General features: G+C 39.6%; 1 protein-coding gene across 3 annotated transcripts in view; it reads right to left on the bottom strand.

Moving 5' to 3' along the window:
• LOC117508330 (pyruvate dehydrogenase E1 component subunit alpha, mitochondrial-like) overlaps positions 1–25,563 on the bottom strand; it is a 41,133-nt gene that overhangs the window by 7,910 nt on the left and 7,660 nt on the right. For 2 of the 3 annotated variants that reach the window (XM_034168083.1, XM_034168080.1), the window contains 5 exons: positions 15,853–15,918; positions 15,573–15,746; positions 11,315–11,441; positions 11,111–11,202; positions 10,800–10,892 (listed from right to left, as the gene is read on the bottom strand). In XM_034168083.1, the coding sequence (XP_034023974.1) occupies positions 10,800–10,892; positions 11,111–11,202; positions 11,315–11,441; positions 15,573–15,746; positions 15,853–15,918 (552 nt within the window). Of the gene's footprint in view, positions 1–10,799; positions 10,893–11,110; positions 11,203–11,314; positions 11,442–15,572; positions 15,747–15,852; positions 15,919–23,210; positions 23,301–25,563 lie in introns of all 3 variants that reach the window. The other variant, XM_034168070.1, reaches the window with a different exon arrangement.

Raw genomic sequence — 25,563 nt, forward strand, 5'->3', positions numbered from 1 at the left:
TTTTGACACAAAGCTGGAAATAACACTTAGATTTTTCATTTTAAAAACGTAAACGTGTCAAAGCAATAATGGTCAAACTTTCCTTAAATACCAAAATTAGGATTTGCGGCAACATTACACATTTAAGTGTTTTATGATCCCTTGCAATTTAACTGTGATCCGTATGGACACCCCCAAGCTCGGAATGTGGACTAATTGCAGGGTTTACGTGTGTGATTTTGTGTCATGGTGAGTTATTTTAAATGTGATAACTTAATTCTGATGCTGTTGTGGTCAAAATCAAAGTCTGATTGGAAGAAATTCAACTGCTCTGCACTCACACAGCCTGTTATATATACACACACACACACACTGGGGTAAAAAAGTATTTAGTCAGTCTCTGATTGTGCAAGTTCTCCTACTTACAAAGATGACAGAAGTCTGTAATTTTCATCATAGGTACACTTCAACTAAGACAAAATTAGAAAAAAAAAAATCCAGGAAATCACATTGTAAGATTTTTAAAGAATTTATTTGTAAATTGTGGTGGAAAATAAGTATTTGGTCACCCACAAACAAGCAAGATTTCTGGCTTTCACAGACCTGTAACAACTTCTTTAAGAAGCTTTTCTGTCCTCCACCTCTTACCTGTATTAATGGCACCTGTTGGAACTCATCTGTATAAAAGACACCTATCCACAGCCTCAAACAGACTCCAAACTCAACCATGGCCAAGTCCAAAGACCTGTCGAAAGACACCAGGAAGACAATTGTAGATGTGCACCAGGCTGGGAAAAGTGAATCTACAACAGTCAAGCAGGTTAGTGTGAATAAATCAACTGTGGGAGCAACTGTAAGAAAATGGAAGACATACAAGACCATTGATAATCTCCCTCGATCTGGGGCTCCACGCACGATGTCATCCCGTGGGGTCAAAATGATCATGAGAACGGTGAACAAAAATCCCAGAACTACATGGAGGGACCTGATGAATGACCTGCAGAGAGCTGGACCAAAGTAACAAAGGCTACACACTACGCAGAGAGGGACTCAAATCCTGCAGTGCCAGGCATGTCCCCCTGCTTAAGCCAGTACGTGTCCAGGCCCATCTGAAGTTTGCCAGAGAGCATATGGATGATCCAGAAGAGAATATCATGTGCTCAGATGAAACTAGAATAGAACATTTTGGTAAAAACTCAACTAGTTATGTTTGGAGGAAGAAGAATGCTGAGTTGCATCCCAAGAACACCATATCTACTGTGAAGCATGGGGGTGGAAACATCATGGTTTGGGGCTGTTTGTCTGCAAAGGGGACGGGATGACTGATCTGTGTTAAGGGAAGAATGTGTTATGGGCCCATGTATTGTGAGATTTTAAGCCAAACCCTCCTTCCTTCAGTGAAAGCATTGAAGATGCTAAGTGGCTGGGTCTTCCAGCATGACAATGATCCCAAACACACTGCTCGGGCAATGAAGGAGTGGCTCCGTAAAAAGCATTTCAAGGTCCTGGAGTGGCCTACCCAGTCTCCAGACCTCAACCCCATAGAAAATTTGTGGAGGGAGTTGAAAGTCCATGTTGTCCAGCAACAGTCCCAAAACATCACTGCTCTAGAGGAGATCTGCATGGAGGAATGGGCCAAAATACCAACTACACTGTGTCCAAACCTGTTGAAGACTTGCAGGAAAAGTTTGACCTCTGTTATTGCCAACAAAGATTATGTTATAAAGTACTGAGTTGAACTTTTGTTATTAACCAAATACTTATTTTCCACCATAATTTACAAATAAATTCTTAAAAAAAAAAAAATCCTACAATGTGATTTCCTGGATTATTTTTTTCCGCATTTTGTCTCATAGTTGAAGTGTACCTATGATGAACATTACAGATCTCATCTTTCTATGTAGGAGAACTTGCACAATGAGAGACTGACTAAATACTTTTTACCCCACTATCTATATACATAAATGGCTACTTTTGTCTCTGTCTGTCCGGAATAGGCTCTAAAACTACAAAAGGTGAACTCCCCAAAGTTACATATTCTGAACCACCATGACATGGGCTACAACCTGGTACTATTTTCAAACAAAACAAAAATATTAAGACAACAATATTAACAATAATCTGATGCATACAGTTTTGTCTTTCTGTCTGTCTGGAATAGGCTCTAAAACTACAAAAGGTGAACTCCCCAAAGTTATATATTCTGAACCACCATGACATGGGCTACAACCTGGTATTACAACCCCTGGCAAAAATTATGGAATCACCGGCCTCGGAGGATGTTCATTCAGTTGTTTAATTTTGTAGAAAAAAAAAGCAGATCACAGACATGACACAAAACTAAAGTCATTTCAAATGGCAACTTTCTGGCTTTAAGAAACACTATAAGAAATCAAGAAAAAAGATTGTGGCAGTCAGTAACGGTTACTTTTTTAGACCAAGCGGAGGAAAAAAAATATGGAACCACTCAATTCTGAGGAAAAAATTATGGAATCACCCTGTAAATTTTCATCCCCAAAACTAACACCTGCATCATATCAGATCTGCTCGTTAGTCTGCATCTAAAAAGGAGTGAACACACCTTGGAGAGCTGTTGCACCAAGTGGACTGACATGAATCATGGCTCCAACACGAGAGATGTCAATTGAAACAAAGGAGAGGATTATCAAACTCTTAAAAGAGAGTAAATCATCACGCAATGTTGCAAAAGATGTTGGTTGTTCACAATCAGCTGTGTCTAAACTCTGGACCAAATACAAACATGGGAAGGTTGTTAAAGGCAAACATACTGGTAGACCAAGGAAGACATCAAAGCGTCAAGACAGAAAACTTAAAGCAATATGTCTCAAAAATCGAAAAATGTACAACAAAACAAATGAGGAACGAATGGGAGGAAACTGGAGTCAACGTCTGTGACCGAACTGTAAGAAACCGCCTAAAGGAAATGGGATTTACATACAGAAAAGCTAAACGAAAGGCATCATTAACACCTAAACAGAAAAAAACAAGGTTACAATGGGCTAAAGAAAAGCAATTGTGGACTGTGGATGAAAGTCATATTCAGTGATGAATCTCGAATCTGCATTGGGCAAGGTGATGATGCTGGAACTTTTGTTTGGTGCCTTTCCAATGAGATTTATAAAGATGACTGTCTGAAGAGAACATGTAAATTTCCACAGTCATTGATGATATGGGGCTGCATGTCAGGTAAAGGCACTGGGGAGATGGCTGTCATTACATCATCAATAAATGCACAAGTTTATGTTGATATTTTGGACAATTGAAAGGATGTTTGGGGATGATGAAATCATTTTTCAAGATGATAATGCATCTTGCCATAGAGCAAAAACTGCAAAAACATTCCTTGCAAAAAGACACATAGGGTCAATGTCAATGAGCACATCTGATTTGATGCAGGTGTTAATTTGGGGGATGAAAATTTACAGGGTGATTCCATAATTTTTTCCTCAGAATTGAGTGATTCCATATTTTTTTCCTCTGCTTGGTCTACAAAAGTAACCGTTACTGACTGCCACAATCTTTTTTTCTTCATTTCTTATAGTGTTTCTTAAAGCCAGAAAGTTGCCATTTGAAATGACTTTAGTTTTGTGTCATATCTGTGATCTGCTTTTTTTCTACAAAATTAAACAACTGAATGAACATCCTCTGAGGCCGGTGATTCCATAATTTTTGCCAGGGGTTGTATTTTCAAAAAAAAAAATATTAAGACAACAATATTAACAATAATCTGATACATAAAGTTGAACCATATGTACCTCAGTGGCAGTTGTACTCCAGCACAAATCTCTCAGCTTTAATAGCTGGCCGCTGGACCTATGCATATATGCAGGACCTCAGTAGCCTGCCTACTGCTATAAACAGAGCCCAGACTCCTGGGTTATCTGCTGCTGGCTAGCACACATAGCGTGGGTGTGCATGCCAGCTTGGTTGTATAACCAAGCAGATTCAAATATCCCCCTTGATATGAATGCATCCTTTCTCTGCACATGCTGCACATGGGTGCTACAAACCTGTTTGACTCTCCTTGAAAAGATTTGAACAACTCTACAAACTTTAGTGTTTTCAGACCTGTTTATAGCAAAAACAAATGTGACTATTCTGTCATTTACGGACTAATCATATACTGAACATTTTGATTGTAAGAATATAAATACACAATTCAATACAAAGTAACTTTCTTCCATGCGCTTTGTTATCCCCATACTCCCCTCTACCAATATTACACCCATGATATTTGACACCATGTGTGAATGAGTAGATATGCCATCCTACTTAAAAATAGTCCTTAAATCTGGTTTAATCATTATGGCAATATGCACCCTCAAATTGAGATTTTTCTGTACCTAATGGCCAATACTGCGTTATGTTTATCAACTTCAAAATAAATACAGGGTAAACTCTTCATAATGCTGTCCCCAGGAACAAGGATTTAGACCTGCAGATAAGGTGCCAGCTCAGAGATGTAGATGGGTTCTCCCCATGCCAGGCATTAGTGGCTGAGAAGGGGTGGGGGGGGGGGTCAATCCACATGAATTTTGATAGTTCTCCCCATGCTAGGCATTAGTGGCTGAGAAGGAGTGGGGGGGTCAATCCACATGAATTTTGATCAAACTTATACACAATCACTATGATATAATACTTATCAGAATACAGCCTATTCCTTCTTGGAATAGTTTTCACTCTTTGCAGAGAGCTTTCAACCACAGGCTGTAAAATAAACTTTAAAAGTTTACTGGAAGGCTGTAAATTAAACTTTAAAGGTTTACTGGATAAAATATCAAGCTTTGTCTTTTCTTGCAATTTGTACACGTATTTCTAAACATTTGCACATTTTCTAAAAATAAAGGTGTCGAGTGTACATGATGTGTATCACTTGCCTAGCGTTGATCATAATGTATCAGGGAAACGCATGTTTTCTGTATCACAATGGCACTCTGCAGATCATTTGAAAAAGTGATGTAGTTCTAACTGCTGATGGGGCAGCATCAGAGCCGGCCCAAGGCATACGCTTAGGGCCTCCACGTCACCAGGGGGCCCCGAGAGCACCGAGACGTTGTGATAAAGTAAATATATACATGAAATTAAAATAATATTGAATAATTTAAACGAAATTGTATTACACCCGAAAAAAAATTCATTTCGACAAAATACCAATACTAGGTTAATTGATGACTCCTGCTGGCTGCTGCCACCGTTGGGCAAATTTAGATGCACCGCTTGGGTCAGGTGGTCGATGACTAATCGTGAGGAATGAAGTGAGTGCATGTCTCAGAAAAGAAATTATCCCTCTGGAGCAGAGAAAAGAAAAAAGAAGTTGGAAGATGAGAAAAAACAAGACAAAGGTAGGTTTGCATGTCCAATATTACAATTTTTGTCGTCATTATTTGCGAAATGCTCCGTTTGTTTAGTGTAAAGTGCTTTAGGTGTCTTAAAGTCAGAGGCGATTGCTCTAAGACTGCAAGGGAAGCTCAGCTTCCCCTAAAATGTCAAAAAATAAATGATCAAATATATCCTGTTGCGTGTACGTCATTGACTAAATATGCGCGCTCAACTTTTGTTCAGTATTAGCTTCTTATCACTGGTAACGACGATGCTTTCCTGTCACTCAAACCCGCAGCTTCACAGTGCTTTAAACAGTGTGGACGCTGATCACAGAGTTCAATAGCGACACAAAGCATGCAGCGAAACGAGACGAGTCATTGGATAAATGCTGGGCTTTGTCCCGCACGTCGGACGCTCAGCGTGTCTGGGGGTCTATGGGGCAGTGGGCTGGCCTCGGCTGGCCCGGACGCTCAGCTTCTGCATGATGATTGGATGATCTGTCTGAGGCTGAATCTCTTTTTGATTGACAGCGAAATGAGCGAATCAGCGATCTTTTGGTGTAAACATCCGTGGGAGCAATTTCATTCTGTTCTGAGTTGAACCGGAGACTTTCCTAATCCTCTTAGCGGCATTTTCTTTGTTAAAAACGACTAGCGACAAATCGAGCTTCTATTTCTGGTGGGGTTTTTTTGTAGCTGCTTGTGTTTGGAGATTGACTTGTATCACTCTCTGACTTCTATCGCAGTTTCTGTCCCTACCGAGCAGCGGATGCTGCTGAGCTCCTGCACCATCACAAAGCACTCACAGGCGGACACACTTCACACTAGCCTCGCGCCAGTCCGTAGCAAGCTGCACACAATGGCAGACAATTTGAATGTTGTGGACCGAATTTTGGCGAAGCCATTTGATAGTCTTCCTTACAAAGAAAAACTTAGAGTTAAACAGCAGGGCAGATCAACTCCTCAGATTAATTTGGTGCAAAAGGTGGTGAAAAGTAGCTCAGCTGTGAATGGTTTGCAGGCCAAAGTTAAAGCAATAGCCCCCAGTGCAATGTTTGTGCATTGCTATGTCATGGATTTCTATGTTGATTTTGGAGTATTTATTATTTAAGTATTTAATTTTGATTACAACTTTATTTTTCTGTAAGATAATGTGAATGTCATTTGATTCTATTTTGTATTTGGATATTGAACATTTTGCACACCATTGCACATCTGAAAGAAATTAAACTATTTAAGTGTTTACTATAAATGCAGTCTCCTGCCTGCTGATGTTACTTTCAAATAGTTAAATTAATGAGCCATACTTATACATCACTCTGTATGTAGAAGTTAAAACACATTTATGAGTTTGCTACCCCTTTAAGGTTAAAAACAATGACACCTGTATGATGTAAGATAATTACAAATAATGCTAATGATTGTGGGTACGTTACACACATAACAGTGTAGCCTATGGAATAATGAGGCATCTGGTGCTGAGGTGATGGTAGGGGGGCCCCCAAATGAAAATGAGGCATCTGGTGCTGAGGTGATGGTAGGGGGGCCCCCAAATGAAATTCTGCTTAAGGCCCCATAAAGGCTTGGGCCGGCCCTGGGCAGCACCCTTTTAATCAGCCAGTAAGCGGGCATAGAGCCTGTGTTCTCCAATGGCGCGTTGTATATAGGCTGCTCATTATGATGTAAATATCATAAATTAAATTTTGTTATTTATCAACTCTTCACAACCTGCTGTCCTATAATAATAGTGCACTAGCTTTGGGGTTGATCTAATAGTTTTGGTATGTTGATGTTTCATGGCTCAAACTGTTTTTAGTGGTCAAACCTCTTTTTTTTACAATTGAAAAGATTGTTTGTTCTCTAAATATACCAATGAATGCATAACTTTAAGAAATATGCAAGGCAACATTTACACCATTTAAAGATGGAATGACTCAAAGTGTGCAAAAAGAAACCACTACTTTTGCTGATAATGTGGCTGGCCTGAATATGGCAGAACCTGCGATCTTCCACAGTTAGTCAGATGCTCCAGAGTTGGTAACCCCAATCAGCTGTATATCCACTTTCCTGACAGGACAAGGAACATTGTCTACCAAGAGGCTCTTCAGAACTATTGGTCAGTAAAAGCTACTTTTAAATATTTTCAACAATTATAAAGGTCATAACATCAATTCTGATTAATGATTATGAGCATACTTGATCTGCAATATAAAGTCTGAAGAACTTCATTGTTGTTTCTTGCATGCAGCAAAATTCAGTTTTCTCTCTTGGTTTGGGGATTCCACCTATTTTGGGTTTTTAGTTCAAACCTTTGCCTATTCGGACTACATATATACTTATAAGATATCTACAATTAGCTACTGACCTATTAGTGTACTTAATGTGGATTATAGAATTTTTACAGCAATTTTAGCTCAAAGAATGGAGGACATATTACCAGATATTATCAGTTTAGAACAGACTGGATTTATAAAGCAAAGGCAAACACATGACAATATTCGCCGTACATTACTTATTATGCAACACATCAAAGAAAGAAACCTGGAGGCCGCCATACTGGGAATGGATGCAGAAAAAGCATTTGATTCTGTTAAGTGGGAATTTTTATTTAGAGTAATGAAAAAATTTAACTTTCATGATGGTTCTATTGAGACTGTTCGATCCCTGTATGTGGACCCAATAGCAAGGATCAAAGTCAATGGTAGTCTGTCAAACGTAATCAAATTAGAGAGGGGTTGTCGTCAAGGCTGCTCAGTCAGTCCGTTATTTGATATTATTTTGGAACCGCTAAGCCAGAGGATAAAACAGTGTGTCAATATCAAGGGAATAACCGTATCAGGAATAGAGCAGAAATTAGTGTTGTTCGCAGATGATGTCTTGATCTACCTGGAGAACCCAAACTCATCACTACCAGTCCTGATGTCATTCTTGGCAGAGTTTGGAAAGCTGTCAGGATATAAAATTAATGTGCAGAAAACCCAAGCTCTATCATATAATTATATACCAAACCAATTTATAAAACAAAATTATCCAATTAATTGGGAGCAGCAATCAATGAAGTACCTGGGCATTCACCTTATAAAAGATCTTGGACATTTGAAAATCTCAGATTATGACAAGGTGATGTCTAACATCAAAGCAGACTTTTCAAAATGGAACTTAATCCCTTTCTTAGGCCTGGTGTCAAGAGTTGAGGTGATTAAGATGAATATTTTGCCACGGTTGTTATATATATTTCAAAATCTTCCTATTGAATTAACTGAGAGGGACAAATTAATATCTAGATACATATGGCAGGGGGCAAGACCACGTATTAAATACAGAACTTTACAATTGCCAAAAAAACATGGAGGTCTAGCTTTACCATGCCTCAAGAGCTACTATCAAGCTGCTCAGTTGAAGGTTTGTGTGATCCAGGGTATGTAGCGAAATGGAAAGATATTGAGGGGAAAATGGAGCCACCAGTACAAGCTCTGATGTGTGATTTGCAATTACAGGTAAACTGGAGACAAAATGTGAACCCTTTGCTGCAGGTTTCTCTGGGAATCTGGTCTGAAATTTAGTTAGTTTAGTTGAAAAATGCAGGCTTTTGAGATGGATTGCATATGATAGTGGGGAAATGGTCCAAGAATGCACTGGGAGATAATCAAAAGAGATGATGTAATGAGTTTCCAACAAGTAAAAGATGTCTTTCATCTTGGAAATCAGGATTTCCATAGGTACCTGCAGCTAAGGCATTATTTAAAGCAAGAAATGAAAAATAAGGATATGAATATTACTCGGTCAAATATACTCAAACATATCCTAGATGCTTATAAATCAGAGTTAAGTTGCAAAATTATATACAGCTTTAGAGGAGTTAAAGGGGGATGCCACAGGATATGTCAAAGAAAGGTGGGAGAGGGAAGTAAATATTTTAATTTCAGAGGGGGACTGGGATCAAATACTCCAATATCAATGGAAAACAACAAGCTCTTTATTCTGGAGAGAATATGGCTGGAAAAATGTAATAAGGTTTTTCTTAACACCTGCTCAAAGAAAATATGTAGACACAAAATGCTGGAGATCATGTGGGGAAGACAAAGCGGATCATTTTCACATCTTTTGGGGTTGCCCTTTAATGACTCAATATTGGTCTGAAATCAAAAACATTATAGATGAAGTAGTACGGGTCAGAATCCCATTAAGTTTCGAAATGTTATATCTGACTAATATAGAAATGTTACATTTAAGAAGAAAAGATGAAATGAGAATAAAATGAGAATCATGCTTTTAGCTAGTAAAAAAGCAATCACCAAAAGATGGCGAACAGATCGGATCCCAAAGGTGGAGGAATGGGTTGATGTCATGTTAAATATATACACTATGGAAAAAGTAACGGCATCTGTTAAATTGGAAGTTGACAAATTCAATAATGTATGGAAAGGATGGCTACAATACATTAGACAATATAGATCTGACTTTATATAGGATTTTACCACATACATATTAAGAATGGGGGAGGGGGTACAAAAATGTGTAAATGCTGTCGGTGAATCTGCTTTCTATGTTTTCAACATATTTCAATGGACTTTCACAAAGTGGACTTATGAATAAGATTATTTCTTTACACCTGGGTTCAATGCTACAGTTCTCACTTAATTTAAAGGAAAAAAAGTTTTAACAAATGTTAATTATTTTTTGGGATGCTACCAAGTTCAATCTGTGCAAATGTTCGTGTAAAACTATCCTTTTGAAAACTAAAATAAAGTATAAATTGAAAAAAAGATATCTACAATTATGACAAAATATAAACTTTGGAATATTTTGTAGATTATATCTTAAACAGGTTAACCTGGGCAATGCCGGGTACCCCAGCTAGTGTATATATATATATATATATAAAAACAAGGCCACCTCGCAAAGAGACTGTAGTTCCCACTGTAGCTGCATGCTTACACATTGAAGGGGTTGAGGACAAAAATGATTCATCTCTTCTTCCCTGTGCAACCATGAGCCCACTGAACAGAATGTAGCATTCACAGTGCATACACAGCCGAGGTGGCTGAAAGTTCACAGCTCCGAAAGAATATTCCCGATTGTTAGGAAGCATCTGCTTGGCAGGATAAGATGAATGTATTTATCCAGAAAGGGTTAGAATTAAATTATTGTTACCTTCACAGATAATATATATGTCATCACCTCTTGTGGAAAAAGTTGAAGTTATAAACTCAGCTCAGTTTTGCTCCTTTTCATGATTTTGACAAAGGGAATTTTTTTATTCACCGATACTGTTCATATTTAAAATTTCATACAATTAATTATTTTACATAATGCAAAACATCAGTTTTCATTTAGGATCACAGACAAAGTTCCTTATTTTTATTACTCGTACTTTTTAAGAATTAAAAAAGTACCATTTGTCTTTTTGTTTTTCTTCCAGCTGATCAGAAAAATGAGGCAGTACAAATGAAGTCAAACAATATAGTTGGGTCTTACTTGATTGGCCGCTCCATCTCCATAGAGTGTGACACAAACTTGATCAGTGTTATTGTACTGGCAAGCCAGAGCAATACCTGCACCCAAAGGAACCTGGACAAACAAAATGCATGACAAATACGTCAAACATTTTTCTCAGTATCTATACAATTTAGTTTATTATAATCCTTCATGCACTTGAAGAAAAAGCAGAGCATAAGTAATCAAACTTTGGAGTCACAAATCAAGGCATGAAAACAAAAGCTCTGGGGGGGGCTGTAGAAATCCATTTGGTACTGCTGATTTCTGCAAATATATTAAAGTGTGTTCACCTGTGCGCCCACTATACCGTTTCCACCGTAAAAATGCGGTGCATACATATGCATGGACCCTCCCTTCCCTTTGACTACACCACCTCGACGACCTATCAATGAATGACAAAAAGTGGAATAATTTAACGGAGAACCACTGCAGTTGTACAGTGCTGTAATTCATCCAAACATATTCAGATTTTGAAAGCTCTGTTCGTTTCTCACCTGTGAGCTCAGCGAGGATCCCTTTGATTGATATGCCACGGGTGTATGTGTATCCATGGGCGCGGTAGGCAGTGATCAGATGATCAGAGGGTTTGATTGCTGCCTCGATGCCAATGGCACATGCTTCCTACAGAAGCACAGAAAAACACTGAAGTAGCGCCGTCACTCTAAAAAGGCTGTCAATGAAAAATTGCCTGTTTCACTAACACACTGCAATTTCACTGTAAATGTCACACTTGGCTGGCAGCCTCATTACAAGGGTTTTGGGCTCAATACAGGTACAGTAGTGTTCAGAATAATACTAATGCTATGTGACTTAAAAGATTAATCTAGGTTTTGAGTATATTTCTTATTGTTACATGGGAAACAAGGTACCAGTAGATTTAGTAGATTCTCATAAATCTAACAAGACCAAGCATTTATGATATGCACACTCTTAAGGCTATGAAATTGGGCTATTAGTAAAAAAAAAAAGAAGAAAAAAAGTAGAAAAGGGGGTGTTCACAATAATAGTAGTGTGCATTCAGTCAGTGAGTTTGTCAAGTTTGTGGAACAAACAGGTGTGAATCAGGTGTCCCCTATTTAAGGATGAAGCCAGCACGTGTTGAACATGCTTTTCTCTTTGAAAGCCTGAGGAAAATGGGACGTTCAAGACATTGTTCAGAAGAACAGCGTAGTTTGATTAAAAAGTTGATTGGAGAGGGGAAAACATACGCAGGTGCAAAAAATTATAGGCTGTTCATCTACAATGATCTCCAATGCTTTAAAATATACAACAACAAAAAAAAGATGCATGGAAGAAAATGGAAAACAATCAAAATGGATAGAAGAATAACCAGAATGGCAAAGGCTCACCCACTGATCAGCTTCAGGATGATCAAAGACAGTCTGGAGTTACCTCTAAGTGCTGTGACAGAAGATGCCTGTGTGAAGCTAATTTATTTGCAAGAATTCCCCCGCAAAGACATGTGCAGAAGAGGTTACAATTTGCCAAAGAACACATCAACTGGCCTAAAGAGAAATGGAGGAATATTTTGTGGATGGATGAGAGTAAAATTGTTCTTTTTGGGTCCAAGGGCCACAGACAGTTTGTGAAATGACCCCCAAACTCTGAATCCAAGCCACAGTTCACAGTGAAGACATGGTGGTGCAAGCATCATGATATGGGCATGTTTCTCCTACTATGGTGTTGGGCCTATATATCACATACCAGGTATCATGGATCAGTTTGGATATGTCAAAATACTTGAAGAGGTCATGTTGCCTTATGCTGAAGAGGACATGCCCTTGAAATGGGTGTTTCAACAGGACAATGACCCCAAGCACACTAGTAAACAAGCAAAATCTTGGTTCCAAACCAACAAAATTAATGCCTCGCAGATGTGAAGAAATCATGAAAAACTGTGGTTATACAACTAAATACTAGTTTAGTGATTCACAGGATTGCTATATAAAAAAAAAAAAAAAAAGCAGTTTGAACATAATAGTTTTGAGTTTGTAGCGTCAACAGCAGATGCTACTATTATTGTGAACACCCCCTTTCCTACTTCTTTTTACTAATAGCCCAATTTCATAGCCTTAAGAGTGTGCATATCATGAATGCTTGGTCTTGTTGGATTTGTGAGAATCTACTGAATCTACTGGTACCTTGTTTCCCATGTAACAATAAGAAATATACTCAAAACCTGGATTAATCTTTTTAGTCATATAGTGCTACTATTATTCTGAACACTACTGTATGAGGATACCAAATATAAGACATCAAAGAATACCTGAGTGAGAGAGTGAGCAAAACATAAAATGTGATAATTGTGACCTTAAATCATTGAGCTAAAAATTTTCTAATAATAATCATAATCAAGACAAACACACACAACAGGACTGCAATGACTCTGCAGCCACTTCAGCTGCAGTCTTTCCGGGTAAGATGTTTGTCTGCAGTATCATACATGAGCATCAGACAGCTGCGTGCATGCCCACACCTGCAACTGCCAGGATGGGCACTTAGCCGCTTCCTGTTATAGTCTAGGTCCATCTGGACTAGCTGCAGTGTACGATCCACAAAAACACACTGAAGCTGCTGCCCAAGAACCAAATGTTTACCAAGCATATCAAAATGTAGCACAATGCTAGCTGGTGATGTCTTAAACCAACTGCAGTCACAATTAATACTCAGCCATCATTTGACTAAATCTGTATCAAACAAAAAATAAATAAAGAAAAAAAATTGTGCCTCGCTCTGATTGCTGTAGTAGACAGTACTTACTGTAGCCCTCTCCACAGACATAGCCAAGCTGTATTTGTTCTCACACAAAAGGTACAAAGCAACTTCTGCAGGGCTGATTATTAAAAGATCACCATCACTAAACAATCCAGGGTTACTAAACTATTTCACAATCCTGGGGGGACCTGACACACAAAACTGAAGATAACATACACAGCAAAACCACTCATTTCTAATTAGACATTAACAGATTTGCCAACTTATTCTTCATTTAAGTGAAAGAAAACACTTCGTAACAATTTTGGACATTAAGCTCTGGTAACTAGGGAAATACAGGAAGATCCTCTCACATCTGGACAATTTCACCAGTTTTGTAATTGACACCAAAACAGAGTTGAAAGGAAACAAAATGCTGCTGCACTTGTAGTGATTAAAAAGCAAATATACCACATTAACCACTTAGGGATTGCAGCCATTTCCAGTCTATGACTCGTTTTTAGTCGTCATGCCTGTCTTGGTGGCTTTCCTCACAGGTGTCCATCTTGCACATTCACTCAGTTTTTGAGGGCCGCCTACTCCAGACAGATTTATCACGCAGTACTATATTGTTTAATAGCTTAGGTAAGTGAAGTTCAAGACATATTCAGTGACTTGGAAATGTTCATGTGTCCATCCCCTGACTTGTCGTATACACACACACACACACAGTAAAAATTATTTATATTAACAATAACTAGCTCCTCTAATTATTCATGGGCTCTGGTAGTGGAACAGTCTATAAAAGTGACTGATGCCTAAATGGTTAATGTGATACTTTTGTTAAACCCCTTGAATTAAATTCTACACCACAAGCACATCTTGATTGTTTCATTTTAACTCTATTGTGGGTTGTGCAGTGGTTTTTGCTTTCTGAATCAACACAATTGCATTTATGTTTCTCCTTTGGGTATTTGAGCTAATACTTTTAACACCCTCAGCCTTTAAGAACTTTTAACCACCCTGTTAGCACCAAAGGGCGACTGCTACTGTCACCATTTAAAAAAATTATTTCTTTTAAACTGGAGCCAAGCCAACTTGGGTCACATCACAGTTTCACCCCTACGCAGCCATACACAAATATCTATTAAGTGTTCATATCGTAATAATTGAGCGAGATATTGTAAACTCCTACAGTGTGTTGAAATCCTAGTGATTACTGTGAAAGTGTAATGTTGGCACTTCTGCTTACACATGTCAGAAGCAGGAGGGGCTGGTGGGTGACATCCCTACCAGATTTTAAAATTTTCATAAGACAACCCAGACTTAGGGTTGAAAAAAAAATAACCTGTAGTTTGAATGGTATATTAAACTCTGTACTTTATTTTTATTTGAGTAATTTTTTTTTTTTTTTTTTTTAAATGATTGTACTTGGGGTAGCGCAGTCTCGTTTGAACCCTGCATGATATTGCAGGATTTGACCACTAATGGGGACCGCCGCTCCCGTTGCACAATATACACACACAGCATAACTTCACACAGATAAATGGTGTACTATTTTGTTTTCGGCTACAATCACCGAAGCAAAGTGCTGTTTTTTTGGTTCCTAGTGGAGAAGGGAAATGTCGTATCAGTAAGTGTTAGCCTACACAGCTAACCAGAATAGCTACGTTCTCTCGCCTGCAAAACCGCCTCAAGACATTTGAGCTCCAGGTCATAAACAAACTGCAACACATGTCCACTTTCCACCGCATCGTCACTTTTTCTTTGCATTTTCACTTTGTTTGTGTGTAATTTGCCAAACATCTCAGAGAAAGTGCCGCATTTCTGTCCCTGGAAGTAGAGAAATTATAATCATATGCATCATATTTTACCCCTTTAGCAACCATCCTGAAATGAGACTGTGCTGCCCAATTGTTCTTCTACCTGAATAAATATTGGTATAATAAAAACTCAATGTATCTTAATTTTTTAAGATAAAAAATAAACACTTTTATATAGCAAAAAAATTGATATAAAATCAGCTGGAACTACTGATTTGTATGCACGTGTTCAGACCTGTCCATCATATAGGTGACAAAAGCCTCTGATGATCTTCTGTTTGTATAGCTGGTCAGCTTTGAGCTCCATGCGTCTCACTATCTGCATGGTGCGATAGTACTGAAAACCCCGTTCCCGTGTCAACTCCGCCTTCACTGGAGGACCCTCCTCCAGTCTATGTAAATCACATTTCTGTTGAGACATAATATATACATTATATTATTTTTGTGTTAAATTTAACAGATGCCATTTCAGACTATTGATCAGGTTGGTGGTTTTCTTAATTCTTTCTGCTCACCTTGATGTCAAAGGTCACCTGTGGAGTGAAGTCTATGAAAGATCGAGAAACCAACACTCTAGTACCCTGGAGAACAAGAAGACAGAAGAACCATTTATTTACTGAAATAATCATTCACAATTACAGATGGAGATAAAGCACACTAATCTTCCATACGAGGTGACTCCTTCACTGCAGGCGACAGGTTAATTAAGAGGGGTTTGGACTTGATGGTTCACTTGGTGTGTGTTCGATATAGATAGGTCATTAGGGGAGGCAATGGTCTAGTGCTTAAAGCGTTGGGCTTGAGACCAGAGGATCCTCTGTTCAAATCCCAGCCTGACTGGAAAAATCACTAAAGGCCCTTGGGCAAGGTCCTTAATCCTCTAGTTGCTCCAGCTGTGTAATGAGTACCTTGTATGGCAGGACCCTCACATCGGGGTGAATGTGAGGCATTATTTGTAAAGTGCTTTGAGCGTCTGATGCAGATGGAAAAGCACTATATAAATGCAGTGCATTTATTAACAGGGTAGGAGCTTAAACCAGCCAAATCTTCAACTCAAACTCAGTCTGAACTTCAGGGTAATGCCCAAAACTTACTTTTTTCATAAAATACAGTCGTGCATTTCCTCACGTTTCACAGCAATTTCAGCCTTCTGAATACAAACAAGTTCGGCGTGATAGCTTCCAGGGATGTGGAACTTGCACACTTTGGAATCATCATTGACACTGCAAGTTAATTCCTGGAATTGTAAAAGTGAGTTCTTTAAAATAAGTAAATAAACAGAGCTCTTCCACAAACAACGAGCAATCTGAAACATACAAAGTTTTCCCAATGGCGGGCCGTGTATTTTACTCAATGCCTTTCAGTGCCATCATCCTGCAATTAACCTGCCTTAAATAACTGCTGCCGTCACTCTATAGAACCAACCACTCTATATTTATGGTTACAGCAATTTGTCTTGAGTGGAATAAAGTTGTTTACAGTAACAAGGCTCAACATCTATGAGCATTACAGCCGCTATTATTACAGATTATGTATGACAACATCACAAATAGACAGGACTAGGGCTCTGGCAAAATTCTATGGTACCTCCATTGAATGCTCTGGGCACAAAGTTAAGCCACATCTGGGACAATGAGAATAGCATGAGTAATTTTTAATAAAGTACATTTTTTTGTCAGTGATTGCATAAAGTGGAAATGTTATAAGTTCCAAACTCAAATGTTTAACATGTATGTTTAAAAAAAAAAAAAACACACACACACAAACAAACAAAGGCGGGGGGGGTTAAGAGAAGTTATCCAGACTTTCAACATGTAGCATGTTTGTGAGGTCTGTTATCCTACCTTTTTATTTTTTTTAAAAACTATATGGATTTGAATCATGTGCGCTTGCATCAGCCAAGCTTGAACCTTCATGCGCATGTGTGAGTTTTATCACGCCTGTCGGTTGCGTCATTCGCCTGTGGGCAGGCTTTGAGTGAGCACTGGTCCACCCCCCTCGTCGGATTTTCATTGTCAGGGACATGGCTGAGCGATTGGAGCAGCGTTGAATCAAATTTTTCCAGAAACTGAGAGAGACAGCCAGGTGGAAACCATTCGGAAGATTCAGACGGCTTTCGGTGAGGATACTCTCAGCGTCACACAGATTAAGGAGCACTACAACCGGATTAAAGACGGCCCACAGTGGCGGAGGGCGCGCCGCGCTCTGAGCGGCCATCGACAGGCTGAAACGACCAGATCATTTCCAAAGTGAACGCTGTGTTGATCCGGGACGTCATCTGACTACCAGAGAAATTGCAGAAGAGGTGTACATCAGCACTTTTGCTGCACATTCCACTGTTACAGGAGATTTTGTAATGAAAGACGTGCGGAGGAATCCGCGCGTCGGCACGGAGCCACAATGGCGCACAACAAAAAGCATGTCTGTGTTGGAAGTCTCACAGGACAAGTTGTGACATGCCCAGCTGTTACACAATTTCTCGGATACTCACTCGACTAAAAAGCCACCGAAAGCCGTCTGAATCTTCCGAATGGTTTCCAACACGGACGTGCTTTTTGTTGTACGCCATTGCGGCTCCGTGCCGATGCGCGAATTCCTCCGCACGTCTTTCATTACAAAATCTCCTGTAACAGTGGAATGTGCCGCAAAAGTGCTGATGCACACCTCTTCTGCAATTTCTCTGGTAGTCAGACGATGTCCCGGATCAATACAGCCTTCACTTTGGAAATGATCTGGTTGTTTCAGCCTGTCGATGGCCGCTCGGAGCGCCCTCCGCCGCTGTGGGTCGTCTTTAATCAGGTTGTAATGCTCCTTAATCTGTGTGACGCCGAGAGTATCCTCACCGAAAGCCGTCTGAATCTTCCGAATGGTTTCCACCTGGCTGTCTCTCACAGTTTCTGGAAAAATTTGATTCAGCGCTGCTCCAATCGCTCAGCCATTTCCCTGACAATGAAAATCCGACGAGGGGGCTGGACCAGTGCTCACTCAAAGCCTGCCCACAGGCGAATGACGCAACCGACAGGCGAGAAAAAACTCACGCATGCACACAAAGGTTCAAGCTTGGCTGATGCAAGCGCACATGATTCAAATCCATATAGTTTTTTAAAAAAATTAAAAGGTCGGGTAGTTTTCTAACAGACCTCGTGTGTGTGTGTGTGTGTGTGTATATATATATACTCAACAAAAATATAAACGCAACACTTTTGGTTTTGCTCCCATTTTGTATGAGATGAACTCAAAGATCTAAAACTTTTTCCACATACACAATATCACCATTTCCCTCAAATATTGTTCACAAACCAGTCGAAATCTGTGATAGTGAGCACTTCTCCTTTGCTGAGATAATCCATCCCACCTCACAGGTGTGCCATATCAAGATGCTGATTAGACACCATGATTAGTGCACAGGTGTGCCTTAGACTGCCCACAATAAAAGGCCACTCTGAAAGGTGCAGTTTTATCACACAGCACAATGCCACAGATGTCGCAAGATTTGAGGGAGCGTGCAATTGGCATGCTGACAGCAGGAATGTCAGCCAGAGCTGTTGCTCGTGTATTGAATGTTGATTTCTCTACCATAAGCCATCTCCAAAGGCATTTCAGAGAATTTGGCAGTACATCCAACCAGCCTCACAACCACAGACCACGTGTAACCACACCAGCCCAGGACCTCCACATCCAGCATGTTCACCTCCAAGATCGTCTGAGACCAGCCACTCGGACAGCTGCTGAAACAATCAGTTTGCATAACCAAAGAATTTCTGCACAAACTGTCAGAAACCGTCTCAGGGAAGCTCATCTGCATGCTCATCATCCTCATCGGGGTCTCGACCTGACTCCAGTTCGTCGTCGTAACTGACTTGAGTGGGCAAATGCTCACATTCGCTGGCGTTTGGCACGTTGGAGAGGTGTTCTCTTCACGGATGATGCGAAGGAGATGTGTTGCACTGCATGAGGCAAATGGTGGTCACACCAGATACTGACTGGTATCCCCCCCCCCCAATAAAACAAAACTGCACCTTTCAGAGTGGCCTTTTATTGTGGGCAGTCTAAGGCATACCTGTGCACTAATTATGGTGTCTAATCAGCATCTTGGTATGGCACACCTGTGAGGTGGGATGGATTATCTCAGCAAAGGAGAAGTGCTCACTATCACAGATTTCGACTGGTTTGTGAACAATATTTGAGGGAAATGGTGATATTGTGTATGTGGAAAAAGTTTTAGATCTTTGAGTTCATCTCATACAAAATGGGAGCAAAACCAAAAGTGTTGCGTTTATATTTTTGTTGAGTATATATATATATATATATATATATATATATATATATATATAAATAAATAAAAATTTGCACTTTATAGAGTACAAAATACCACAAATCTCCCACTCTGGTTCAGTAGTGATAGACAACTATAATCATGGGGAAAACTGCTGACTTGACAATTATCCAGTAGACACTCAGACACCCTCCACAAGGAGGATAAGCCACAATCACTGCTGAAAGGGCTGGCTGTTCAGTGATTGATTAAAGCATATTCATGGCTAGGTGACTGTAAAAATGTGTAATAGACAAAGAGCTACAAGCAACAGGGATGACCACAGCGTTGTAGGTTATCAAGCAAAGTTGATTCACGCACTTGGGAAAGCTTCACAATGAGCAGACTGAGGCTGGAGTCAGTGCCTGCACAGACACATCCAGGAAGTGGATGACAAAAGTCTTTTTCCCAGTATCAAGAAATCCCTGAACCAGAGACAACATCAGAAGCATTTTACCGAGGCTAAAGAGAAGAACTGCACCATTGCTCAGTGGTCCAAAGTGGCGTTTCTAGATGAAATTAAATTTTGAATTTATGTGGAAAGTCTCCGAATCTGGAGGAAGAGTGGAGAGGCACAGAATCAAAGTTGCTTGAGATCCACTGTGAAATTTTTCTGTCAGTGATGATTTGGGGAACCATGTCTCTGCTGGTGTTGGTCAACCACATTTTATCAAGTCTAAAGTCAACAGAGCAGTCTATCAGGAGATTTTAGAGAACTTTGTGCTTCCATCCGCTGACTCGCTTTACGGAGATGCCATTTCCTTTTCCAGCAGGATGTGGCACTTGCCCACAGTGCCAAAACTACTTTGACTGCTTTGCTGAGCAGACCATGGTATTACTGGACTTTACTGGTTCCATAGAGAATCTAGAAGAGAATCAAAGTGACACTAAACCCAACAATATAGACTAGCTGAAAGATGCTATCAAAGCAACCTGGGCTTCCATAACACTTCAGCAGTGCTACAGCCCTCCATGCTTCACTGGCCCCAATCAAGTATTGGGTGAATAAATCAACATACTTTTCAGAATTTTGACATTTCTGTAATATAAATGCGTTTTTGGGGGGGGGGGGGGGGGGGCAGATCTTATGAAATATTCTAATATTTTCTTTGTGCTATAGGTTATAATTATTAAAGGTACTTGATACATTTTAGTTTATATGAACCCAGAATATATCAAATTTTCACATTCTGAAATCCCTGAAAAGATATTAAACTTTTAATATAGGTGAATCTGTAGGTGTGCCTGTAAACTGCAGACTTCCTTTTAAAAGTTGTTATTGAGATTGGTATTCCAATCACAGTAACAACAACAGCAGGAAACCCCTCTTTTTTTTATCTCTTGCTCACTTCTTGCCACCATACTTTCAGTAAAGCAGAAATACATTTTTGGGGGTTTCAACAAGGGTACCATGCAGCAAAATTTCAAACCAGGTGGGTGGGGGGATTTCATTAACATTTCAACAATTACAGCTCCATTAAATTTTGTGACAGTGTCCAAGACTTGATTAATGTTTAAAATGTTTTGGGAAAATGACAAAGGGTATTCATTTTAAAATAAACCATATTTCCAATTTATCTAATTTGTAAATACAGACAAAGGTCTTTTTTTCTGAAAGCCTTAAAGACTTAGACAACTTTATTCATCCCACCAGGGGCAATTAATTTCAGCAGCCTGCATACCGGCACATCACAAAAAACATACTACATCCACATAAAATGTGCAACATACTACATCCACATACCCATACATCCACACCTTACAAGGAATTTAAAAGACAGATAGCAGAAGGAATAAAAGATTTTAACAACCGATTCATCCTGCAGACAGGTGAAACATAACGACGGCCCGAAGGCAACAAAGAAAATTCACCTGCCAGCACATGTCCGGGAGAAGACAAAATACAATTTGCCTTCCTCACCATTTGCTGTTCACAAAAACTAGCTAGGTCTCTGGTTTCCACTCCAATGATCTTTGAACATGTCTTTGTGATACTATGCAAGCTACTTTTATCTTTCAGTGCCAGGCTAGAAAACCAGCAGATGAAAGAAAAACATAAAAGACTTTCAATAAAGGACTGATAAAAACGACCCATAATAACAGAACTGACAAAGAAGGACTTCAATTTGCGAAGGAGGTACACTCTGCTGCCCTCGCTTCACAATGTCTGCCGTATTTACGTCGAATCAACTTCTCATCAAAAAAAGTGCCCTTTTATATTTGACATTATCATATTCTTCATAATTTTCTCAAAGACCTTCATACACAGTGATGTAAGTGCCACAGGTCTAAAATCATTAAACTGTTTAGGAAATGACTTTCGGGACAGGAATTATAAGTGATGATTTCCATAAATCTGGCACTCGGCCGCAACTAAGTGACCTCTGAAAGATATAGAGGAGGACACTACTGAGTTGCTCACCACAATACCTCAGTGTACGTCCACAAATTCCATCTGGACCACAAGACTTCCTTACATTAACCTTCTCCAGAAGTCTTTTCACACTATCCTCGCTAATGATTATACCATCGTCAGTAGCAGAGGAAGTGCTCTCAAGGGGGAGTTTATCTGCAACCTCATAGTTCTCAAACCTAGAATAGAAACAGTTAAATGCATTCGGCAGATCCTCATCGTAGCTCCCCTCTACTTTAATTGGCGCTCTATTATTATCCTGTTGGACATTAGTAACTGAAGCCATAGATTTAATGCCTATCCAGGCTGCCCGCAGATCACCACTACTGTACATATGTTCTACCTTGTCTTTGTAAGCTTTTAGCTTTACAGATTTCGTTCCTAACCTCCTTGTTAATTTCTTTCTTTTCCACATTATCTCCTATATAAAAATTTTTTTTCTTATTTAAAACACTCTTTAAATTTTTGGTGACCCACGGTTTATTATTGGCATAGCTAATAATATTCTTCTGAGGAATGTTGATATCCACACAGAAGGATATATAAGAGGAAACAGTCTGTGTCAGTTCATTCAGATCAGAGCATGTATCATAGAAAACCTCCCACGCAGTCCATTCGAAGCAAGCCTTCAGTTTGTCGATGCAGTCTTCGGACCAACACCTCACAGTCTTTATAGTCCGCTCCCGACGTCTACAGACTGGCTTATAAGTCGGCAAAAGAAGAACACTATTATGGTATGAGGCTCCGAGAGGGGGCATACTGATGGACCTATAAGCTTTGGCTACTGAGCCATAGCACTGGTCAACAATAGAATTCCCCATAGTTGTTGAACAAGTAACATACTGCTCGTATGTCCTCAGTACTCTGTCTAATCGGCAGTGGTTAAAATCCCCCAAAATAAATTTAGGAGCATCAGGGGAAATTGCAGTTAGTTTATTATTCACATCCTCGATCAGCTGGCAAGCTGCCGTGACGTCAGCTCTCGGGTGAATATAAACCAGGGAAAAAAAACTGAGGAAATTCCCTTGGCAGGTACAGGGGCGAAGTGAGAAACAAAGAAACAAAGGTGTTGGACAGAGGGCAGGTTGGGTTTGGGCATGGGACAGTCTGCTTGCTCACTGTGCAGCAGATGCTCTAGTATTGACTGGTGGTGGTGGTTTAGGTGGTTGCTGCTGTGCTGTTGCGATTGCAGGTGGTGTAGTTACATTGACGTACGCCGACAGGTCAATCAGCAACTGAGGAACACAGGAGCCAACCAATCAGACAAGAGCATAGCCATGGGAACTATAAAGAACCTATTGTGACAACATCTACAGGTAAACAAGAACAGCAGCAGCTCAGTTAAATGGAAAATAGACATGTTGGCTGGGTTCTTCAGAATGAAATAAGCAAAGCACTACTGGGGAAACACAGAACAGAACCAGCCTGGTATACAAATAATGAATATGAATATTTCATGAGGTGAAAGATGGAATGTTCCATTCAACGAGGCAAAGCCAGGTTGAATGATATGTTCCAACTTTCACCAAATTATATATTTGTTCCATTGAAAGAATGTAAATACATTCATTATTTGTTTTATAAAGCAGCTAAAATAGATCCTTGTCATTTGATATTACACTAATTTCTAAACAAAAAAGGGACTTACATTTTGGTGCGTTACTGCTGATTTGACGTCAACAATCCAACACGAACTTTAACCTCTTAAGACCTAGAGCCTATTTCACCAAATCACATACCCATACATTATGATTTATTTCTCAGCTTGTACAAGGTCAAAAATGCAAAAGTTTGGATCAGCTAAAAGACAGGTCCTGGGGGATGTTGTGGATGCAAAAAAAATTGAAAGTAAATAATACTTGGTAGGAGTAAATGAGGTCTTTTTTCCCAAAAAATGAATTCCAATTTATGTCTTTATCTGTTTGGCGTTTCAGCTGTGGTTAGTTGATATGTGACTGAAGTGGATACTTTTGTAGAGGAGACTTAGCTTGACATGTTGATGTATAATAAGTGCAAGTTAGTGTCAGCATTGGTTAGTTATGAGTGTTCAAATGTTCCAAAACAGGGCAAGTCCCCAAATTTGGGGACTTGGGTTTAAGAGGTTAAATTAGTCCAAAAATAATTCTGACAATGTACTCTGTGATACCGTGCACTGACTTTGTGTAACCCCCTCCCCCCCACCACCACCAAAAAAAGACTTTGTGTACTTCCTCACTCCAGCAAAAAATCATGTCAGAAATGTATCCATCTTTTCATACTAACTTCATCCTGTTAACAGCTCTTCATGCCTCCAGGTACCTATAGCGTAGTGCATTTGTTTGTGTGTGTGTTAGCAGAATTAGCTCGTTCTCATTGCCGTCCATCAGCAATGAGAACCGTAGTTAAAGAATCACCCATGTAACAAATAACCCATGTCACGTGACATACAAAGCACAAGGACCCAGTTCAGCTGTTATATAATAGTGTCTATACCGAAGTGATATTTCACTATTAGCACCACATTTAGTATAAGGGTGATTCTTTAACTACGGGCACTATTGGCCTTGTAAATGTAATTTCCACCACACCATTGCCTTACAATATAAAGCGCCTTGGGGCAACTGTTTGTTGTGATTTGGCGCTATATACATGTGCTCTGATGTCACTGTTTATCTCCATAGAAACTACCCAAACAATCTTTCATACAAACTGTTTAGGGACATTACAGCGTTGTGGTGGAAATTACGGCAGTAGTGTGGGACAACTACATTTTGTTTAAAAAAAAAAAATCACAATAGTTGTATGACATTGAATACCCCAATTATGTTTTGATTATTTTACTGATATTTTATTCAGAGATATTTTAAAACATTAGAAAAAAAAAACTTTTCTTTACCATTCATTTTTATCATTGAAGATCAAAAGTCTGGGTGTGGGACAAGCACAAAACGGCAATATTTGCATATCAATCAATCAATCAGTCAATTTTTTTATATAGCGCCAAATCACAACAAACAGTTGCCCCAAGGCGCTTTATATTGTAAGGCAAGGCCATACAATAATTATGTAAAACCCCAACGGTCAAAACGACCCCCTGTGAGCAAGCACTTGGCTACAGTGGGAAGGAAAAACTCCCTTTTAACAGGAAGAAACCTCCAGCAGAACCAAGCTCAGGGAGGGGCAGTCTTCTGCTGGGACTGGTTGGGGCTGAGGGAGAGAACCAGGAAAAAGACATGCTGTGGAGGGGAGCAGAGATCGATCACTAATGATTAAATGCAGAGTGGTGCATACAGAGCAAAAAGAGAAAGAAACAGTGCATCATGGGAACCCCCCAGCAGTCTACGTCTATAGCAGCATAACTAAGGGATGGTTCAGGGTCACCTGATCCAGCCCTAACTATAAGCTTTAGCAAAAAGGAAAGTTTTAAGCCTAATCTTAAAAGTAGAGAGGGTGTCTGTCTCCCTGATCTGAATTGGGAGCTGGTTCCACAGGAGAGGAGCCTGAAAGCTGAAGGCTCTG

The sequence above is a fragment of the Thalassophryne amazonica genome, chromosome 1 (genome assembly GCF_902500255.1).
Source record: "Thalassophryne amazonica chromosome 1, fThaAma1.1, whole genome shotgun sequence".
Classification (NCBI taxonomy): Eukaryota; Metazoa; Chordata; class Actinopteri; order Batrachoidiformes; family Batrachoididae; genus Thalassophryne; species Thalassophryne amazonica.